Below are 23,808 nucleotides of genomic sequence, written 5' to 3' on the forward strand. Positions count from 1 at the left end.
CACAGGACTGGAACTTTGCTTTCAACTGATGAATTTATATGTGGAGCATATTACCAAAACGATCCTATTTGAGCCTCATGATTAAGCAACAACCAACAAAAAGCGTGTGTGTGTGTGTGTGTGTGTGTGTGTGTGTGTGTGTGTGTGTGTGTGTTACCAGTTCCCAGATGAAGAGACAAAGTCTATTGCAGGTCAGATATGAATGAAGATCCTCACAAGTATAGTCAAACATGTGGTGTGTGTGGAGTCAGTGTTTGCAGGAAACTGACTCATTCTGGCACGTGTGTGTGGGTGTATTTGTGTGTGTGTGTGTGTGTGTGTGTGTGTGTGTGTGTGTGTGTGTGTGTGTGCGCATGTTACTTTGTCCCATTAACACAGTACATTTGACACTTGAACAAAGACAGCAGGAGGAGAGCCAACAAAGTGAGCGTGGATGAAACCTATTGTGGCTGTGAAGAAGAAGAAGAAGAAGAAGAAGAAGTTCCTGAAACAGACGGGCAGTAATGACGAAGAGAGGAACGTGAGGGAATTCCTTTGGAGGAATAAACATCAACAGATGAACTTTAACCGTTTTCCTCGAGATTAAAACGAAAGTAAATTTAATGTTAATGGATTTTATAGTTTTTTATTAGACATCTGCTCAACAGAAACATAAACTCAACACTTCTGTTTTGCTTCTGTTTGTCAAGAGTTTAAATATACACACGCATACACACACACAGATAGACACACACACACACGCATACACACACACACAGACACGCATAATCAAATAGACACATAGACACACACGCAAACATGCGCACGCACACACACACACACCATGTGTTTTTATACCTGTGATAGCCCTAAAATATATATATATATATATATATATATATATATATATATATATTAGTGCTGTCAAGCAATTAAAATATTTAATCGCGATTAATCGCATTTATTTCATAGTTAACTCGCGATTAATTGCAATTAATCGCATTTTTTTCTCTTCATTTTAATTAACATGAAAAAGTGGATTTGCTTGCTTAAAAGTATATTATAACACAATTATAAAGTGCACATTTCAGGTAAACAAGGGCGAGAGAGAGAAAGAGGTAGAGAGAGAGCGCTTGCTTTAATTACTTATTGTTTTACAGAAGTCTCCCGTTTATTTCATGTTTTTTCTCCATTATTTCTGAGTGTGTGTGACGATGCCGCTTCAGGACTGCGTGCAGCTGAGCGACGACGGGTTCATGTTGAATGAAAGCGCTGCTTTCCTCTCAGCTTCGTGCTCCTTTGACTCGTTTGGATTTGACGCCGCTGATTTCAAAATGCTAAACCAATTTTAGAGATTTTAATGTGTTGTAAATGTCTCGTATTTTATTATTTATAATATGTACGTTGAGTGTTTTGCCGCATTGAGGCACTGAAAGCGACACACACACAGACACACACATACAGACATACACACACAGACAGAAGCACACACACGAACAGACACAAATGCACACACACACACACACACAGGCAGGCAGTCGCACACACAGACAAATGCACGCACGCACGCACACACACACAGACAGACATATGCACAGCCAGACACACGCATGCACACACACACATGCATGCACACACACACACGCATGCACACACACACAGACAGACACACGCATGCACACACACACAGACAGACAGACAGACACACACATGCACACACACACATAGACAGACACACGCATGCATGCACACACAGACACACACACACACACACACATAAACACATGCATGCACACACACACACAGACAGACAGACATATGCACAGACAGACAAACGCATGCACACACGTGCAAACACACACAGACAGACAGTCGTACACACAGACACATGCACACACACGCCCACACACACACACACACGCCCACACACACACAGACACACACATGCACACACACCCACACACACACAGCATGTCCCTCTGAGCTTGACCCTGGTTCTTCAGGCTCCAGGAGGGAATGTGTAGGTCTGTCTTGAGCTCTTGTGATGACAGGCTGATGAATGTGGGTCAGTCCACCGCATGTGGACTCGCTTCCACCTCCACGTCTCTCTGTCTTCTCCCTCTTCAGCTCTACTTTCCATTTCTGTGTCTCTTCCCCTCTTTAAGCGCCTCAGTGTCTCCTCTGACTCTTTGATGCACACTTACTTACTTACTGACTTACTGACTTTTCTGAGCTCAGGACGGGAATCCCTTCAGCGAATATGCGCACGCAGTATTTCACTCATCCCAGATCTTAAGAGCTTTAGCGGACATACATCCCGAGGCAGAAGACTCCAAAACCTCCCAAAGACCCAAAATATATACTCAGATCCACCCGAGAGAGAGCGATCGACACGCTGGCTTCATTTCATTTCATTCTGCGGATGCTGCTGCAACATGAAACGCACCTTTGTGAAGTTTTCCCATCACTCAAAAACCCAAAACTGTTTCATTAAATTTCTTTTTGTAGTGAGCGGTGGAGACCAGACAGACGAAATGAGGTCATTGTTCAGATTTAGAGCAGACTAATTACAGTTTCAGCTCCTCTCCGCCTCCCATACAATTAAAAAAAAACATGTTTTTAATTTGAGTGAGAGATTTATTGTTAAAAGTCGTCGTACTAATTTGTATTGATGTGACGCTCGATGTCTGAAACGGAGTTGTTTTGACGTGAAGTCTCGACAGCCTGTCGGTCCGTTGATAAGATCTGTTTCACGCTAACGAGATAAGCGGGACGTCTTTGTTGAATTTTACCAAGAAATACGGCAGTAAGTGACTAATGAGTTTGACTCCTATCATGTTTGTGAATGAACGTATCGCTCTGCACATCGAGGAGCTGCAGGGCCGACAGGAAGTCAGCGTCGCACGGGTTCCCGCGACAAAATGGCCGACGTTTTATGCCGGTATGGTGGTTTTCCAGCAGGAAGGACAGCTGCTGCATCGTGACGGGCTTCCCCCGCGCTCTCGAGCGGGTTTCCTCACTTGGGGACGGGCTCGCAGCCGTTTTAGCTAGCGCTAAATTTCTAGCTAGCGCTAACTTTCCGGCTAGCAAAGTATTAGCACGAGTCGCCTGGGTTTGTGTCCGTTGTTGTTTGTTGTGTTTCAATGACATTCTTCATCCGGTTGTCTGTCTTGCAGGTTTGAAAACTTGCCGTATGATAAAAAGTGTAACACAAAGAAGGTCTTAAAGGTCAAATATAAAACGTACTCGGGAGCTTCTCCGCGCGCTACAGTACGTTCTCTAACCGGAAGTTGGAAACAAACGTTGTCGGATACTTTTTGTGTTTTATTCATCAAGTTAAAAGCTAACGTTGGGCTATGAAGGAACTCCACCGCGGTCACATGCTAAGCTAAAGGCTGACGCTTAGTCGCCTCATTCAGACTCTTTATAGTAGCCGTGTAAGAAATTACTGAAATTACTTTTATATTGTAGAACAAAGCAAAATTTCAGCTTATTTTAGGCATCCGACCAAAATGCATTCGCAGAGAAATTAAGTTTAAGACGAGGAAGACTTGACCTTTTTATGTTGTCGCAAACTGATCTGTACATCGCTTTTTACTCGTTTCTTTTTTCATGATCTCTTCCCCCCAGAGGACTGACAGGAAAAGGCATTTTGAGGTATTCTCTTTATTCAGAAGTTGTAAATAACGGATGAGCGGTCGGCAGCGAGCCTCTGCAGACGTGAGAGCTTCAAAGCCGCCGAGTTGTAATTATGCGTTCAGCCGCCGTTCGGCAAAACGTTAAAAAATAATGGCCTCACGCACAGTGGCGTTTGTTCAACGGTCTCTGCGAGTCTAAGTGCTTCCCGTGTGACACGGATCACCGAGTCGGCTGGTCGGAGCGTCTCTTTCTGACCAAACAAAAACAGATTCATTCGCACTGATTGAAAGGTTTTTGGACTTTAATAACAATAATTATATCGTTATATAGCTGTGGGGTTGAGCTTCACAAACAAACGATGCTTAAGATGACTCATGTGGCATCGGAGGGGTTAGTGCCATTCTTACGCACGTGATTGCCTTTCCAATATCTATTTTAATATCTCCCTCAAACATCTGTATTTTACGGCAACATTTAAACATCTTGGAATGATCCACATAATTCTTTAGGAGTTCATTACAATGCAAGAAAAACCTCATTCACGGCTAATTTTGCACTTGCAGTCGTGACAAATTACCTGGTGGGGTTTGGAGGTTTGTTGCATCACATTCGCCGTCGTGCCGTCTCGGTACAGAACCGGCACCAGGTGCAGCCCATTTTTCGGATGTCCCCCGGTTTCATTACGGCCGATGCCGACATCCGGATGAGGCCGATGAATGATGGATGATTTGGAAAGGGAAGCGGATCGCGGGACCAGAGAGACTTCCTGCCAGGTAATTGGAAGAGGCTGAACTCCTGTGTCTGTTGCATTCCTCCTCCAGGGTGGGCAACGCTGTCAGAATCACACCTCGTGCCGTCGGATTAAAATTGTCACAAAAGAATGGGGAAGCGCTCGCGAGGCGGCAGCTAACGCGGTTATCCGAGGCCTCGCGCTGCTTTCCGTCTCTAATGTTGTTCTGAATCGTTTCTCTCACCTTCTGGCTGAATTAAGAACTGTGACTCGAGGCGGAGGGTTGGGCGCGAAGATGCAGAGCGGTGGAAAAAAAGCGCCTCATTATTTCTCCTACATTTAAAGGATGTATTGTCACTGTGACCTTCACCGACCTCTTCGAGCAGCCGGTGTCACGTCTTAGTCCAACAGGTTTGTCGTGCATCCGACACAGTGAGGGTACAAGCAACAGGTGATATATTAATACCGAGGTTTAGTAAAGAGATCAATTAATAAGAAGCGATTAGATCCCGCTGCAGGGCCTGATACTAATATCATAATTGTAGATGTCAATGCGCGTCTTCGTAATTGGCTTTACCTGCTTCCGACACCTTATGATGCTAAAATCCACTTTAGCCTCGGGCTAAACCATCTAAAGGCCTTTTTTTTCAGAGATTTTGAATGTGCTGTAGGAAAAGTAAATATAATGAGATTACTGGCGGCTGAATTCCAGTAAAAGTCCAATTTTTTATGTTAAATACACAAATTGAAGCAGTTTCCTCTAAATTGAAATTCCTAAATGCAAGAAAAATGTTGAGTTTCTCAAGCTTTAATGATTCTACATCTGAGCATTGAACCGTTCAATAGTGTTTAAAGTGTTGCTTTAGCCGGCTCTGCAGCCCTTTGGAAAGTCAGATACTGTTGACCAACACAAAGAGAGGAGAGAGAGGGCTTGAGCGGGGTCGTAGAGGTCACGGACACATTTTCAGGAAAGCTTTGATCGAATGAACTGTAGATTCCTATGATGAGGCGACTGACTGTTCTTCAGAGACGTGTCTGAATGTTTCAGGTGGAATTGACGTCTTTTAGACCGCCTGTGCCTTCAAAAAAAAAAATGTTTTATGGAGTTTTTATCTCCTGAATCTTTCCAAAAGGAGTTATGTTTCCGACTGTTACAGCTGTGATATTTTACTGAACTTAGTCTAAATCGGAAAAAGTCCATAACACCATAATTATTTAGTTGACTTATCGTACGATATGTAGACATAATCTTTATTTGACCTTTATTTAACCAGAGAACCAATTCTCATGTACAATGATGACCTGGAGGGTCAATGATCTCAATCATTTGTGTCTCCCTCTGGGCCCTGAGGTCATTTTCTCAATTTTACATAATTTCTTAAATTCACCTTTTAAAGGCACTTGAGATACACACCCATGTTTTACATAAAAAATTGCAGAACAATCTCAACTCTCTATATGAGGCACCATTGTCCTAAGGCACAAGTGTAAAGTGATAATATATCCCTAAAGCTTAAAAATGTAATCTCGATTTTTGGAAGTTCTTCATATCTCTTGTGGAAACATAACTTTACTCATGTGTTCAAACTGTTTTGGTGCTTGAAATTGGTTTACCGAAGGTGTTAGGTTTCACAAAAGCTAAAGTCAACATAAGAATGTCGCCAACATGACGCTGGAATAAACAGCAAAGCCTTTCTCTACCAGTATCAGCCGTTGGGCCTTTACTTCGCCAACTGGACGTCCGAGACGTTAATGACTTTCACCAAAGGTTTCCCACTGAGACTCGTGACTCTCGAGGTCCTTGTCTTCTATTCTGAACCCTCTCCGGTGTATTTAATGTCAGGAAGGTGAGTGGACACTTATTGTCCTTCCCTTTCCTGTGACATCGGTCACACACCATTACCTGCCCCATGCAGGGATTTACGTTCAGGTGGACCATCTCGGGAGAGCAGATGAGTTTCAATTTGCTGAAATGAACTCCGCCATTCCATGTCCAGGAAACGGGGAAGGCTTCGTTCTGTTTAGAAGACTGGAAAATGAGCCTGGACTGAAAATCCCATTTGTTTCTTTCACACAGACAATGAACTCGGTCGTTAGACTCCAATTCAGGGGAAGATGGAATAGAAAGTCTTTACTGGTAAACTGGGTTTGGCGCACTGAAGTGTGGTAGAAGGTTTTCTAAACATGAGGCAAAGGGTTGAGTCTCAATATACAGAAGGAAGGTCGAACTAGAAGAAGTAAGTGGAAATTAGAGGCTGGAACTTGGTCCCATAAGAAGGGTACCCTAGTATTTTACTTTCTATTTGTGCTGTGTGCCATCTTCTTTACTCTGAACAAAATCTCACAAGTATTACTAACCGGATATTAACTGGAACGGGGAAAACAGACCGGGATGTTTTACTCTTTTTTTTTTGGACACTTGTTTTCAGCTCTAAGTGGCAGTGAAGCCGCTTTTTTAAAGCAGTCTTTTATCAGTTTAGTTCCTTATAAAGCATTACAAGAGAAGACTCATACAGTCAACAAACAATAGAAAACACAGTACGATGAATAAATAGCGCCATTAAACGCCATTTGACATGATTAACAGCAGAGCGGCGTTCAATCCATTGAACACATTACTTTAACTGGGTGATTTACACGCAGCATCAATGGAGAACACTTTGTTTGTTTGGACTCTAAATAGCTCGGGTTGGATCCATTAGACAAAAATGAATGAATAAATGATTGTTTCAATCAACCAATGGACACTGGGACCTGCAACCAGGATGTTGAACTGCCTGGATCTTTGTTAAAAGCTCCATAATGTGATTTTAACAGACGCCTACCAGCTAATTGAAACAAGAATTTTCATTATAGAAAACATTGACAAGGATTTTCTTTTCCGTGTATTGATAACTTTTAAAGTCCCAACTCTGACTTTTATGAACATTTACTGAAGTTAACCATATACATAGATAGATATAGATATAATATTCAGTGATTGTAGATTTTCTTACTGTTACTATTACTTGTTTTAGATTGGTACTGTGTCTCTTGTGTGCACTTTACCCCCATTCGCTGCTGTAATCCTGTAAACTTCCCCCACGGGACTACTAAAGGAATATCTAATCTAATCTCAAAGCTGATTTCAGTCGTTCCAAACAGCTCCTATTCCTTTTTATGCTCGTGTTGGACAGTTTTTTTATATACACCACGTAGCAAATTCATTTGCGATGCAGGAAAGAAAGAGCTCGCCAGTCATCTGTCAGCCGGTCAGACATTACAACTGACAGCAACCTGACTCGGGGAATTCTTCCTGCATATTCGCAGGACCAAATGAGCAACGTGGAACTTGTGTGTCTGGCAACGAGCAGCAGCTGATGCCCAAAAAATACTAAAAAATCGACATTAGCAAGCCGCTCGCGTTCGTGGCCGCTCCTCGGACACGACAGGGGAGCATAATATGTAGTCCCAACTTTATCCCATTGGTGTTTGTTGATGCAGGATTTAGATTTTCGTCTTCCTTGCTTACTGTGAATGACTCCAGAATTGAAATACATAAACGGGATGAATCTCCTGCATGCTTATTCGGGTGCTTTCCCCTTTTCGAAGTTTGTGATTTCGACTGAAAAGATGTAAAGAAGTGTACATAAAAGTGTAATCTGGCTTTGACAAAATGTCTGTGAAATGAGGTTTTACTAGTGTGCTGATGGACATGTTAGAAAGACCGTGAAAAGACACGTGTGTGTGTGTGTGTGTGTGTGAGGAAGACGAAGGTAGAGCTATTATTGACGCTCCATCATTGAGAGAAAAAGCTGAAATAAGGGGAGTGAATAGCTTGTGATTGACATCCAAATGATTATGTGTGTTTGTGTGAGTTTGAGGAGTCTGAAAAGACTGTGAAATAGTGTGTGTGTGTGTGTGCATGCGTGACTGAATGATTACCATTGTGCACTGTTGATGATAATGATTGCTTCTCTTGTGCAAGTCATCTGGTGCAGATGGTGTTTTCCTCTTTTTTAAAAGAGATCCTTCGACTCTGTCGAGCGTTTGTCTATTTTTCATCGCCTGTGTGTGTTTCGTCTCTATTTTTTCCGCGGGCGTTGTTCATTCTTTCGCTGCAGCGTTTTGGGCCAATTACGGCGGTTGCGTTTGCAAAAACGGCCTCAGCTCTTGCTCCGGGGAGGTGGAATCGATGCTTTATGCTGGTCGGGAAGTTGTTAGAAACTAATGGCTCGAAGCGATCCGAGTTCGCCTTGAATCTTTTTCAACATTTTTTTTAGCACCGCCGGAGGTTAAGCGCTCCGAGACCCCTGCAGGGGGGCTGTTGGGCTTTTTGAGCGCTCGCTCAGTAAAGCGCCGAGCTCCAGGGGGAGTTGAGGGAGATACACAAGTTTGACATCTACAATCAATTGAAACGAGCTTTGTTTCAGACCCACAATTGTCTTAAAATCTTCAAACTTTTAACGTCTCACGTAAAAACGTGTCACGTAAAAAGACACATGTCTAGAGGTTACGTGTCACGTAATCTCTTGATTTATGTCAAGAGATTACGTGACACGTTCCCCCAAAAATGCAACTCTGCCGGTGTTCTGGTCTAAAATCAAAGCAGAGTATCCTGAAATAGCCCAAAAAAAAATAGCCCACAATTATCTTAAAATCAAGCTTTTAATATTGATAATGGACAATTTTTTGCAATGCCGTGGGAATACGTTCAACAGTCGTGGACTTGTTCTTACTGCAGTATCTGTGCATGTCCTTTAGAGTAGCGGTCCCCAACCACCGTGTCACGTAACGTGTCACGTAACCTCTAGACACATGTCAAGAAGTTACGTGACTCGCTGTTTCGCGGATTTCTTTTTTGGGGGGATTTTTTTTTTTTACAGCGCACAGTATGAACGCGCATCGTGTTCGGCGTCCTGATTGGCTAAGGGACTGTACTGTACACCAATCAATCTCCTCCGTGCAGAATACGTTCGGCTAAAAAGTCAGCGGAGCGGCGCCGGGACAAAGAGGCCCGGTCAGAGGACCTCGTAGATTGATCAATAAAATATAATTTGATAAATATGTTTGGGCTTATTTTTTTAAATCTGCGAAAGTTTGAACTTTGAGAGTGTTTAAATAAGAGAGAAATGTGAGAAAATGTCAATGCATGTCTGAAAAAAGTGTATAAAAGTGTGTGGTTAGGGGTTGTACGGCCTCAAAACATGTATGATAATTGTAAAAAATAAAGCTGATTACTTCGTCGATTGCGGGTTATTTTTGGAACGTATCCCGAGGGACTGGTATCCTGAGTTCGCCAAAAAAAGCTCAGAAAACATGCTTCCATTTCCAACATTGTCATTGTGAAGCGGGAGTAGACTGGACATAAAGGTCTACGTTACAAACGACGGCGAGAACAGAAGGTCGTTGTCTGGCTTTTGGTGTTTCTTCCCTTTTTAGTTTTGCCCAAAGTGTTCTCGCTACAAAACAATGAAAATAACATTTAGAAGAAGCTCACCGTGATCTTTTGATCAGGTCTGAATTACTTTTTTTTTTAAGCTGTCAAAAACACGTCAATGCTTTTTCTACCGCCGGCACTTTTCAACCAGATTGTGTTTCACACCTTCTTGCTGCTTCTCTCTCTCTGCTGTAAAGCCTCCCTGTCCGAGGTGAGGTAAAGACAACACAGCCTAATAGGAACAAAACTTCAGTTTGACCCGTGGACTCAGAAACCCGTCGATCAGAGGAGAACTTCGGCTGCTTGTCGAGCAAAAGAAAATAATCTTCTGTGACTGGAAAAACAGACGGCAGGTAGCGGAGCGAGGCGCCGCCGCCGTGACTAAAACACCACGTCAAGGGTTGATTGGCAAATATGCAAAGGTGTGTAATTCCAGATTTGAGACGAAAAAGGCTGTAAATGATGTTTGATTTATTGATCCTGCAGCTGGTGGGATTTTTACATTTTTTGTTGGGGTTTATTTAAAAAGATTGCATACAGGTGTCGGGCTTGAATGGTTTCCATTCTAGTGACGGTTTATTTTGATGTCCGTGTCAGAAGAAAATGTGTACGTTTCTAAAAATGAGAGGTTTTAGATGGATAGAGATGTGAAAAAATGAAAAGAAAAGCTGAATTTCAGGACTCAGAGTCTCTAAAATGTGATTGTTTTTCTTCATCTCATTTTATACAAAGACTACAAATCACTGAGTTCGAAAAGAAATATAATTGTGTGAGAGAACGCTCATTTCTGCTCAAATAAATTAATCTAATACATTGATTTATTGTTCTTCTGTGCAAAAAAGTTCAAGCCAAGTGAACCACCTTGCAGTAACAGTTTATTTCTACTCCCGAGTTTTCACCCACAATCCTTCTCTCTTCTCCGGCCTCCTCTTCCTCTTGCCAGCGGGAGAAGCGGTTGTGACCCAACAGTCGTGACCCAACCATCTATTTCGACACATTTCCCTTGTTTGTGATGCCGAGAAGCAGCGTTTTGGTACCGCTTTAGACGGCGCCGTGGCCTCCAGTTCCAGTCTGCACAATAGCCGGCTTGTCTTTGCCTGCTGAGAGGGAACGCCGGAGTCCAGACGAGCTATTGTTTGCAATTAGGGATTCCCACTTAGGCCTTCAGCTCCAGCCAAAATAGGTTTTTTTTAAAAATTGTTTTTACGAGAGACAATGTAACATTTTTAGGCCTTCTGCTGTCGATGAAATGTTCACACACTGTCTGGTGGAACATGTGGCCGTGTTTGGGTGAGCATGAAAAGAGAAAACAAACAGGCTGAATGAGGGACAGTGGACTGGGTGGACTGAGTGGACTGGGGAGGGTCAATTGGGGTGAGCAAATGCACAACCTCCATCACAGAAATGTGCTTTAGTTGGATTTATGAAGCCGCTAACCAGCTATTAAACCACTAGAAGGGCACTGGGAGAGTGCAGACATCTGCCAAGGCCATTTTTATGAGTGAAAAATAATGTAAGTGATTTGGATTCGCTCCAAACGTCCTGGGCTCGTGCTGTTTCTGAAGTGACATGAATATCAGGACAATAGTTTTAAGGAAACCCTGCTACCAAACAAAACAAGAAAATAAACCTTAAAAGGTAAAATAATATGTCAAGCGACGAGAGGAGGAGTTATTTCTGGTGTCCGTTGATCCAAAAAGTTAAAAGTCTCGTTTGTTTTCCAAATAAAAAAAGTTCTTCCAAGGCTCGGATTGACATACAAATTTCCCAAAAAGATGAATATCTGGTTCTTTGATCAAATAAAAATCCTGTTTATACAAAGGAAGAGCGCTCAACTACGACTCCCATGGTGCATTTTTTTCACCAAGAAACATTCATGACACAGCAGCAGCGTTTTTTTACTGGTTCTCCTCCAGACTCGTAGGCGTGGTCATGGTGGAGCGACGATGGTCTGTATTTACTTCAGCCCTGATTCTCTGACCGGCTTCTTCTGCGCACTAACGGAGGCTCGGGCTCATTATACATCTCGTCAAACTCACAGACCAAAATAAATGGATGAGAATGCAAGAGGATGACGTACACCGGACGTGTTTTTTTTACATTTTTTTAAGAAATCTGTTTTTCTGAAGAGGATGTGTCCCGATGTCCTCAGATGCACGAGAACTTTCTAGGTAAAGGAGAGCAGATCTTACATGATGCATGAGCTCGTCAGAGACTTGCGGTCAAGTGAGCTCACATCCGCCGAGTGAGCCTCAATTGCAATTGTGAATGCACCTCTATTCAATGAAATGATGATATTCATATTCAAACGGCATATCCTTTAACTTGTAAATTAAAAGTACAACGCAGTCTTGTTCAGACTGACTCCTGCTCTGTCCATGTGTATGGCCTTGAGATTGTACTCTGCAGTACAGAAGAAAGGTGACTTCAAAGTCAGCTTCAATGACATAATGACATTCACAATGTCACTATTTCCAATATTCAAACTGCTATAAAAACAGATCCTTACATTTGTAAAGTAAGATTACAACACAGTCTTGTTCAGACTGACTCCTGCTATGTCCGGTTGTATGGCCTTGAGCCACCTCCAGTTTTTTATTTTCAAATGAAATACTTACTATATATTTGAGTCAAAATATGTACCATAGAAAAATACCCGTCCACACCTGCCCTCTTACCCGCCTCATGATGATGGGTTTACATGGAAGTTTGTTACGGACGTCCATCTTTGACGACTTGGTAGTGAAACCAGGTTGTAAATGTGCAGCAGACAGACACACGTTTGCAAAAAAAAAAAAAAAAAAAAAAAATTCACGATAAGATGAATGACTAACGTAGCTCGTGGCTTTTTTGGCCGAATTTCGATGACATCATCTCCGGTCGAGCGTGAGGCGAGGGGGAAACTAACGACACACGCAGACTATTTTAAAAGCGGAACATTTTGAATGCAACAAGCACACGTTCCCTGTGACTCGGTCGAAGCCCCTCCGGAGGTGAGAACTCCTGTGCAATCAGCTCACCTCGGTTGACGTAATGTGTTCAGTCAGACGCGCACAGTCGCCTCTTTCCAGGCCATCTGCGTGGACCACCGAGGCTCCCGCCTGCCTGTCATCATCAGCGCCGAAGAGAGGGGGGAAAAAGACCCCAAAACGTGCTCTTTGGATCCAATCAGCAGCACTTCAGCAGCTCGTTTAGTACCTGTTACGGAGCCACTCTGAGGCCGTGATGCTCAAGATACTCAGAGGCAGAGTAGGTCATCTTTCTTTCCACTTCCTGTTACAGCTCAGATTACATTTTCCCTTCTTTTTTTTGTTGAGATTTTGCCTCACAAGATCACTCGAAGCCTGGAAAAAACAAGCAGGAATGAAGCCGGTGTTGTGTTTAAGAACTTCATGCTGTCCAGTGACGAATTGGGGCTTCTTTTCTTTTCTTTAAATTTTTTTTTTACAGCTTCCTGTCCTGTCAACCCTCATCTTGTCCTTAATTGGAGCCGCCAGCTTGCTGATTGCCCGGCAGAAGTTCAGCTTAGCCGCGGGTCAAAGTTCACGTGTCTCGGATGTCGACAAAGTCACGAGCTCCCGCGTTGCTGCGATCTCGTCCGCAGTCTCGCAGGTTGAAGAGCGGATGAAAGTATACGGAAAAAAAGTGCTTTTCTCGTACATCTGGAAAATCCATTCGGAGCACAGGGAGCAGATTAAGAGAGATATTTAAATGCCTCCAACGTCTCACCTGTCAGTGTGTTGAGCCACAGTCGGCAGAAGGAAACTTGCAATGCAATTATTTGATATATATTTTTATAGATATATACATAAAGACACATTTACATGATGTGGAATAAAAACCACAGCCCAGAAAATCTTTCATCCAACAGACAAAATCCAGTTAATAAATAATGATTGCTGAGCTCGACGAAGACTTTTTAAAATCTTGTTTTGTGACGTTTTTTCAGGGAGTTTCTCGAGACAATTTATGTGATCTATACAAAAACATCTAATAAAATGTTCAGTAAAAAGGTAGAAATTAAAGAAGTACGTTGAGTTAAACCTTGTCATTTGCAAGTGTTGAATGTAGAAATGAATTGTATTTTAATTGTTCCCTAACTCCACTGGGGCAGACTATGTAGCTAACGATAAGTAAGCGCGGACGTGGACGTGCAGCTCGTGGGTTGTTACAATCCACACGCGGGCTCTTTGTATGCTGCCTGCTTGTTAAAAGGTGTTCACTACTACAATCACACTCGTGTCGGTGTCTCCTTCGAGGGGGGAAGAGGTCTGACCGTGCGGCCGACAAATTCAAGATGAAAGAAGATTAGCGCGGCGTCGGAGAGGTTCTTTTGGGATAATGATGCATCCGTTGAAAAGCTGTCAGCGTTCCCTTTTTGATGTGCTGCATCGCGCGTTGCGCGCTGATCAAAGAACAAGCCTCATTTGCACGCCACCACTCTGTGTTTGAACCTCGGGTGGTGAGAGTAGAATAATTTGGCGGATAGGGTAGCATATCGCAGATTACGTGGACACGAAATAACGGTACTCGGAGTCGAGGGATTACGGTACTCGGAGTCGAGGGATTACGATGATGCGTTACCGATGTCATACAGGTCTGAGATTTAAACAAGTCATTTTCAGTCAAGTCATTTCTTAAACCACACGGCCCCTCTCTGACGGGGCTTTGATTCATAACTCCCTGCCGACTACTTTGTTCTACATGGGAGACGTTTGGTTGAATCCGTGCCAAGGTTACAGCAGCCGAGATGCATCGTCTGCAGTTTTTACGACGTTAAGATATATTAAGGTTCCTGCCGGTGCATATAGTGAATAAGCGCCCCGGCCTGAATCGGACTCACACTGTTTTGAGACGCTGTCGAGGAATCCTTGATCCGCTCATTGTCAAATCACCTTGGATGAAAAAAGCACAAGACAGCAGTTAAATTGATGGTTCAGTGTCAAAGAGGTTGAGTTTTATGCTTTTGAGCTCTTTGCTGCAGTGATGAGAGGACTCCATTTTGAGGCCTGGATGACATCCAAATCTACGGACTTCATTTCGGGTCATTTGGAGATGTTTTCTGTAATTATTGTTGATTAATTGCCACGTATTCTTTTCGCAGTAGTGTGTGCGCGGCATCGTTAATCAGCTGCTGGCCTGGTCACTGCACTACTTCCTCTCTCTGGCTCACAGGTGCAGGTGGTTTCTGGGTAAGCAGGTACTGGACATTTGGTACCCGGATACAAGTGGAAACGTCCCAGAATGAAGGACGGTTAAATGCTAATAAATGCTGCATTTGTTGGAAGTGATGTCATCGTTCTGCACTGGAGCCAAGCGCGATATGAACTTTTAGATCGACGTATTTCTTTGATCTTTATCAGACAAGCTGCAGGCTACCGCTACAGCCGTTGGGTCAGCGATCAGTGGATGTTAACGGATGTTTTAAATAAATACATAATATTATAAGTATATAATTAGTAAGTTAAACTCGAGCTCATTTCTTTTTCTGTTGCCATGGTGTTTCCTGCAGCTTCTGTTGTTGTTCCTTCTCCATTTGCTGCCAATCAGACGCTGATGTGACACACACTCCTGCTGCGTCCTGAGTGTGCGTGTGGGTGTAAGTGTGCGTGCGCAGTTGTGTGTGTGCGCGTGTCAGTGTGCGTGTGTCTGTGTGCTTGTAAATGTGCGGGTGTGGGTGTAAATGTGCGTTCTTGTGTGTGTGCGTGTGTAAGTGTGCATGTGTAAGTGTGAGTGTGCAAGTGTGTGTAAGTGTGCATGTGCAAGTGTGTGTGCGTGTGTAAGTGTGCGCGCGTGCATGTGTAAATGTTTGTGTGGGTGTGGGTGTGTGAGTGTGCATGTGTGTGTAAGTGTGCATGTGCAAGTGTGTGTACGTCTGTGAGCGTGTAAATGTGTGTGTACGTGCGTGTGTAATTCTTTGTGTGTGTGCATGTTTGTGGGTGTGTACGTTTTTGCGTGTAAGTGTGTGCGCGTGTAAGGTTTTTTGTGCGTGTAATTGTGTGTGCACATGCATGAGTAAATGTGTGTCTGTGTAAGTTTGTGTGTGTGTGTGCGCGTGTAAGTTTGTTTGTGCGTGTGTGTGTAAGTGTGTAGCTCGGCTTTTGGTTCTGATCAGTTTTCAGGTTTTCACCATCGCAGCATATAAACGTCTCTCAGTGGATATTTAATAAACATCACGTGTCACATTCACCGTTGTAGGTTAAAAGTGTCGTGTTGCATCAGATTTCAGATTTTTATTACATACAATTCTGTTTTCTTTGTATCGTTGAGTGAAGTGAAGCCATTACTGACAGTGTATTTTTTTTTTTTCACTTTTTTTTGCCATTTTCAAAGATTGATTTTAACATAAAATTTGGTCTAACTGCAGCGGATCTGCTTTCTCTTCTTCTGCTAAAATTGGCAGACGGTGGTCTCTCTCTCTCTCTGCAGAGTTGAACTGATGTGTTGTTTTTGTTGTTGTTTCCATAGCGACAGCATGCCAAAGCGGGTGGCTCTGATCTGCTTCCTGTCTCTGGTCATGCTGATGAGCATCCTGGGAAACCTGCTGGTCATGGTGGCCGTCTGCAAGGACCGACAGCTCAGGTGGGACGGAGCTGCCTTTCCTTCTCCACACACACACACACACACACACACACACACACACACACACACACACACACACACACACACACACACACACACGGATACCTTGAATTGAACTTCCAACTCTTTGTTTGTTACAATAATACTCTTATACTTATTTCAGAGAGTGAACACTGAACACAGAACCTCAGCAGAATATACAGCAGCAATAAATCAAAGAATATATATATATATATATATAAAACAATACCTTTCATGAATATGTGAAGCTTAATGAGAAACAGCAACAATGGCTGGCACACTGGCAGAGCCGCTGTCACCTCAATAATTCCTCCACCTTATCCTCCTCCACTTCTTCCTTTTCTTCTTCCTCCTCCTCGTCTTCTTCTTTTTCCTCCTCCTCCACTTCTTCCTCTGCCTCCTCTTCCTCCTCCTCCTACCGTCTCTGATAGTTGGACTCTCTCTCTTTGTACATCTTGCGACACCTGCCATAAGAGCTCAGGGTGACCGTGTGTGTGTGTGTGTGTGTGTGTGTGTGTGTGTTGGGTTGTGGGATGAATGAATGTATGAAAATCAAAAGTGTGTTTGTGTGTGTGTACGTGGAAATAAAAAGTAATTAAAGTGAGCTTTCAATTCTGTCTATAAATGTGTGTGTGTGTGTGTTTAACACTGACAAGTGTCAAAGTCACCGCTGTGATGTCTCACCTCCCTGAGGAAACAGAGAGATGACACACCATCTTTGTTTGTCCCGGCCTCATTGTCCTTCTGTCCACTGGGAAAGACACACACACACACACACGCACGCACACACACAAAAAGACAGACACACTCCTGCTGTGTGTCTCACAAGTGACTCACTATAAAGCATAACGCTGAGCACATCATTAATAAAACAACACAACTGTCAGCATGTTGTTTCACAGCTGCTGCGGAAACATTTCACCCACAAACAGACTGTACTTGTATATCAATCACTCACCGCGCGGCGCATGGAATTGTTGTGGAAAAACTTTTTGTTTGCCTCGATGAAGTGAACCGCGAGAGATGTTTTCAAGGTGCGAACCAGTTTGAGACTCTGGGCTTCAACAACTGGTGCAAAAGATCCCAGTGCACATCGACCGTGAAGTCGGGTTACAAGCCGCTACTACCTTCGGTGGTCGTCCCCGCTAGCTGCCCGTTGTAGCCAGCTAGCGCTGCTGCTAGTACCCCGCTAGCTACCTACTAGCTTCCCGCTAGTTCCCCGACAATCACAGAAGGTAGCTTGACCAGCCCCGGCTCTACCCACTCGGACAGAGGGGACGTGGGCAGCAGCAGCGAGGAGCTAGCAGCAGCAAGAAGCTAGCAGCAGCGAGGAGCTAGCAGCAGCAAGAAGCTAGCAGCAGCTAGGAGCTAGCAGCAGCAAGAAGCTAGCAGCAGCGAGGAGCTAGCAGCAGCAAGAAGCTAGCAGCAGCAAGAAGCTAGCAGCAGCAAGAAGCTAGCAGCAGCGAGGAGCTAGCAGCAGCAAGGAGCTAGCAGCAGCGCTAGCTTGCTACAACGGGGACACCCACCAAAGGTAGTAGCGGCTTGTAACCCGACTTTTACGGTAACTACGTGGTCTCTCACTCGAGAGACCGTTGTTCGATCCCCGTGTGAAACAAGAAGTCTCCTGTTTTGGTATTTTAACTCAATTTATACAAACTTTTCCTCAACCGATCGGTCGTTTTGTTGGCAAAACCTGAACTAAATATGACGCCGTCTTTTCCCAAACTTACGTAAGTTGTGTTCATTTCGGAGACAAACGTTTTGAAAAGACTGCTTGAACGTAACGAGCAGAAATTGACACGCGATGCTGCATACTTGTAGGAAAATGCAAAGAATTTGGTAATTATGAAATTAGGATTATTTATAATTATAAGGATCGAAGACATATATTATTACAAAGTGAAGGAAGCAACAAGTTAAGTCTCTGCAGCCTGCGAGAGAGGAAAGCTGCCAGACACACAAACACACACACACACACACACACACATGCGCTTGACACCAGCGGAGGGTGATTCAGAGCGTGCTACACCCCTCATCAATAACTACCACACAAACACACACTCTTACCAACCACCTCTTGCTTCCCTCAATGTGTCATGTTGTGTGTGTGTGAACAAGGAACACACACACACACGGACACACACACGATGCCGCACCGTCGGCATGCTGTTTATACTGGACATCGTGCGACCATCTTAGTCTTTATATTATATTTTGTTTCTCAGAAGCATATTTGTGTATTTAAAAAGTTGTTTGCAGGAAGATATTTAATTTAGATTGTGGGTGAAAAAGTCTGATTATCGTTGCAAATGCCTTTACGGTACTTTGTTTTTGTTGTTTTATGTTTAACGCAGGCTTCTACATCTTTGGATTCAACCCCACCACACGACACTGGCGTTATTTAATTTTTCTACAAGAAATGAAGAAAAAAAACAACTAATCTAACCAATTTAATAAATGCAATAATCATATGAATACATATTAAAATCCTCTCAAAGTGGCTTTAAATGGCTTTAGGGAAAGATTAGCATTAGCATTTAAATTCACTGCAGTTGGTAATCACTATGTTGTTGCAGAAGCATTTAAAGCCTCAGGCGCCATTATTAAAAAACAAAAATAACAGCGTGATGCTTGTTTTCATAGTCAGTGGAGTTGTTTTGTTCTTCCCTCCCCAGCAGCGTTTAATTTATGTGTTTTTAGCCTCGAAACTTACTCAACCGGCCAAATGAACAAAGTTTTAAACTAATTTCCCCCCAAAACTTTTGGTATGTGACAATATTTCAGCCCCATTGTTTAAGGTGTAATCACAGTATTGAACTGAAAGATTTTTTTAAAAATTATAATAAAGGATTTAAAGAATAAATGACTGATTTACGAAGAACATTCATCTTCATCACGTCTGCGTGACCTCCAGCCACACGACTCCTTTTAAATAAAGTTTATTTATTCTCAGCACTTTAAGCTAAACACGCTACGTCATGCTAACTAAACGCCCCCCACTCCGGCTACCGTTAATGGTTTTTTAAACTCCTGAATAACAGCCAACAACTGTGCGTGTGTGTGTGTGTGCGCGCGTGTGTTTAAGAATACAGTATGTGTGTGTATATATAAACCTCATTAATCTACAGGAGGCGCGCGCACCGTGTGCGTTTCCGCTTGCATTCACACCCCACTAGACAACTCATCGTACCTCTACTCATGTGTGTGTTTTCCGACGCGTGCACGTGAACATATGTGCGCGCGCACGCCCGACGAGATTTACACACAGCGAGGCGGACAGCTGCTCGGTTCCAGCGCCAACAGCCTGTTTTTAAAAAGGGGCTGTTTGGGTTAGTGACGGGCAGATGGAAAACCCTCACAGCCGCCCGCCGCCACGAGGCTATTTATAGACGCAGAGCTCGCTGCAGACGCCGCGTGGACGGACCGCCCGACTGTCACTTGGACGGCCGGTTGGTGCGATTTCTGTCTTTCCAATAAAATGGACTTGACTTTGACGGGTTGGCGGACTGAAGAGTCGACCGCTCCAACGCCTCAAACTATAATCTATAATCTACTCCGATTATAAACGCTCTTGGTTGGACGTGGCAGTTGACGGCGTGTCTCTAAGCGCTTGTTACGTGTCGATGCTACAAGAAACTTCTATTTTACAGAGGAAGTTAGGTTTAGGCAACAAAACTAAAAGGGTTATTTTCGGGCCTGGAAAAGTCCTTGAAAAAAATAAAATCCCTAAAGTTTTGTAAAAGTCTTGTAAATGTGTTGTATTCATGTCTTTGTGACGTTTATTTATGCTGAGTTTGAAATACTAATTATACTTATTAAAGAAAGACAATCAAATTATAAGCAGCATACATACAGGCATCTCTATACATGTTTATTCTTTTAATCAAACTATTGTCTCTCATTGATTTGTGTCATTTAAGGTTTACTGTATGCTTTGAATCCTCATTGTTGGTTTAAATACTACATTTTAATACTTTTTCATGTAAACACCCAGAATTCACAACATGTTTGCTCATGGAAATTTGGTTTAAAGTCTTGATAAAGTCATGGAAATCCATCGGTAAAAATGTGTACGAACATTGTACTTAGTTGGCGTTAGCAACTAACAATATTAACAAATGATGTGACAACATATCTACACACTCAAACATCTGATAGCGACGCCAAAAGGGTCCGTCTGCGTCGCCATGAAGACGCCGAAGGCCGCTGACCGACAACATATTTCTTATGTGACAATAACTTTGTTGATCTGAGAGATTTATCAGAGACAAATACAACCTGTGACTTCGCGCCCGGCTAACGAGAGGTTGCAGCGTTAGCTGGCGATAGCGGGGAGCTAACGGGTACAACCACCGATGGAAGTAGCGGCTTGTAACCCGACTTTTATGGTACACGCAGACAGGAACGTAAGCCCTCTCACTTTGTGTCGACAGTTCTGGTATTTGTCAGGCACAAAGCTGCACAAGAGAAGTGTGTGTGTGTGTGTGTGTGTGTGTGTGTGTGTGTGTGAGACACAGACAAACAGAGAGGGTGAGAGTATTTGTGCATGAGTACGGGTGACAGACTGTCGAGACGCCGAGGGCCGCCGACCGACACCATATTTGTTATGTGACAATAACTCGTTAATCTGGGAGATTTATCAGAGACAAATACAATCTGTGACCTGGCGGCCGGCTAACGAGAGGTTACAGCGCTAGCTACAGCGGGGAGCTAACGGAGAGAGAGAGTGGGAGAGCATTTGAGCATGTGTGCGGATGGCAGACAGTGTGTGTGTGTGTGTCTCTGCTGCATAATGAACACATATGAGATCGAACATTGTTGTAAGCTCTAATTGTTCCACAGTGTGTGTCAGGAATAAAGAAGCTACTATTAGCATAGTAAACAACGAGTTATCGCTCCCAACGGGTCAAATACCGACCTGCTGAGCGTCAAACTGGGCTGAAGCCCTCTGAGATGTGTCACAAAACGACCTCCGTCTTCACAGGAAACAGTTTTCCTCACTCAGTTTTTAGGGTTTACTTGCGCAAGAAAACTACTTAAGTTTTAGAACAATATTTGTGTTAAACTACGTACGTTCCCTCACTGAAGCACCACAACTTCATCTGTTCACGTACACACACGTACGAGTGTGCGACGGGACTGAAATAACTGGTTCATAAAGCAGCGGGCCCATTACTTCCTTAACAAGTCTGATTAAATTAATATGCATTACTCAATTTTCTAGTTGACAAAAACACACAATATAGATACATCAACAATTGCAGAACAATCTCAGCTCGCTATATAATGAGGCGCCATTGTCATAAGGCACAAGTGTAAAGAGAAAATATGACTCTAAAGCTAAAAAAATGTAATCTTGATTGATCTCTTGTGAAAACATAACTTTACTCATGTGGTCGAACTGTTTTATGTGATGGGAATCGGTTTACCAAAAGATCTTAGGTTCACAAAAGCAGTGAAATATATGAATAAACGTGACCATTTGGTTTTTTAGTACGTTCAAAAACATTGAATGTGTTTTGTTTTGAACCCAGAGACCTCTCTGGAGCTGCTCTGTTGTTTTTCTGTAATTGATTTTCACGGATCTCTCGATCATAAGCCCGCCCACACACAAACAACAACAACTCTCTTTTCATTGAAACAATACGCCCGTTATTAGTTGTTGCTGCCCCACGGTGCAATACTTCTCTCAGTATGAGTTACCGCACACGAGCGTTGCCAAAGTAATAATTACCAGGTATTGTTTTCACCTCGTAAATCTGTGAGTCATCTTCACAGGATGTGTTTTTGGAGACAAATCACGTTGAAGGGAATCCGTCATTTTTACAAAAAGCGCTTTCGGGCCCGAGACCCCGAGTCTTGGTGTTGAGAGTCCTTTAAAAGTCGGACCCATAAGTCGTTTGTCTCAGTGTTTTATTCTACTTATCGACCGTTATATAGTAACATTGATGCGTTTAATTGTCTCTTTACCGGGAAAAATGATTGTAATTGAATTTTCATTGTCATGTTTTGAAAAAAAGATAAAAAATTTGCAGCGAATGAGGTTTGGATCGGAGTCTAAGCCCCGAGAAGGAAAGGGGAGGAAGTGGGGGAAAAGGGCGTGGTCTCTTGTTTGACGGTGAAAATTAAACATTTTTAATAATTGTTGTTTTTTTCCAAATAAAACTGTCAAATCAGCGGTTTACTTTACATTTACTCCACACTTTTCCATTGCATGATCTCTTTTTTTAAATATATACTTTATCGGCGAGATGGCACACAAAGGGAACATATTTTGTGTACGTGTTGATCAATTTACAATCGTGGGGAACAAAATTACAGGAAAGTAACAAACAACGTAGAATAAAAAATACGAGAAAATAGAAATATCATTCTTCCACAGTGATCCTTCATTATCGAGTCGTCCATCACGAGAAGTGATCTAAACTCCTCCTCTCCTTCTCCTCCCTCCACCAGGAAGATCAAGACCAACTACTTCATCGTGTCCCTGGCGTTTGCCGACCTGCTGGTGTCGGTGCTGGTGATGCCGTTCGGCGCCATCGAGCTGGTCCACCAGCACTGGATCTACGGCGAGACCTTCTGCCTGGTGCGGACGTCGCTGGACGTCCTGCTGACCACCGCGTCCATACTGCACCTGTGCTGCATCGCCCTGGACAGGTGAGACGTTCTGGGCCAGGTGGTGTGTGTGTGTGTGTTGGTTAGAGAGTGTGTGTGTGTACATGTACGTCTAAAAAAACACAGACTCTGCGTTTTAGAAAGCTGGAGGAAAATTTCCTTTCTGTAAAATGATGATCTGCATTTGGTGTATTTTTCCTTTTTTTTTGTATATTTCTGTATATACATATATATATATATATATATATATATATATATATATATATATACATATATATATATATATATATATATATATATATATATATATATTTGTATATTAGTGAAATTCTGAAATTTTATAATTTTGTAATTTTGTATTTTTTCTTTGTATACATATTTTTTTAAGTGTTATTTCTATTGGGTGTCCGTAACAAATAGCATTCTGCAAGAAAAAACAACGCTATTTTTATTAATTTTTCCGTCTTCGGCCATTGATATGTGTTTTCTGTATTTTTATGTAGTTTCATTCGAGGTAGAAAAGTGTCCCAAAAACTAAACAAACTACTATCTAGTACCTTTTCCAAAGTAACTATTTCCAAAGTAACTATTTCCCCCCCCCAAACATTTAACATTTCATAAGCCCCTGAAGAAGACTTAACAGCGGCACACTTCCTGTACGGCTCTCGTCCCGCTGCACTTGCAGCTGGTCGGGAGCAGAAAACATGAGTCGGCGAGTGCCGTCGCAGCAGAGCGATGTTATCCGACTCAAGCGGCGCGTTTCACTCCGACAGCTTTAATGTTCCCTCCGGCGAGAGGACCTCCAGACTGATGGCCGGGCCAT

General features: G+C 43.0%; 1 protein-coding gene across 3 annotated transcripts in view; it reads left to right on the plus strand.

The window, feature by feature from the left end:
* The first annotated feature begins 12,929 nt into the window (after positions 1-12,929).
* htr4 (5-hydroxytryptamine receptor 4) overlaps positions 12,930-23,808 on the plus strand; it is a 55,154-nt gene continuing 44,275 nt past the window's right edge. For 2 of the 3 annotated variants that reach the window (XM_068571992.1, XM_068572002.1), the window contains exons 1-2: positions 16,119-16,349; positions 22,827-23,027. In XM_068571992.1, coding sequence (XP_068428093.1) covers positions 16,207-16,349; positions 22,827-23,027 — 344 coding nt within the window. In that variant the 5' untranslated portion in view covers positions 16,119-16,206. Of the gene's footprint in view, positions 13,017-16,118; positions 16,350-22,826; positions 23,028-23,808 lie in introns of those variants that run through there. The other variant, XM_068572012.1, reaches the window with a different exon arrangement.

Source organism: Clinocottus analis, unplaced genomic scaffold (genome assembly GCF_023055335.1).
Source record: "Clinocottus analis isolate CAN_PGR_092001 unplaced genomic scaffold, fCliAna1.0.p SCAF_1, whole genome shotgun sequence".
Classification (NCBI taxonomy): domain Eukaryota; kingdom Metazoa; phylum Chordata; class Actinopteri; order Perciformes; family Cottidae; genus Clinocottus; species Clinocottus analis.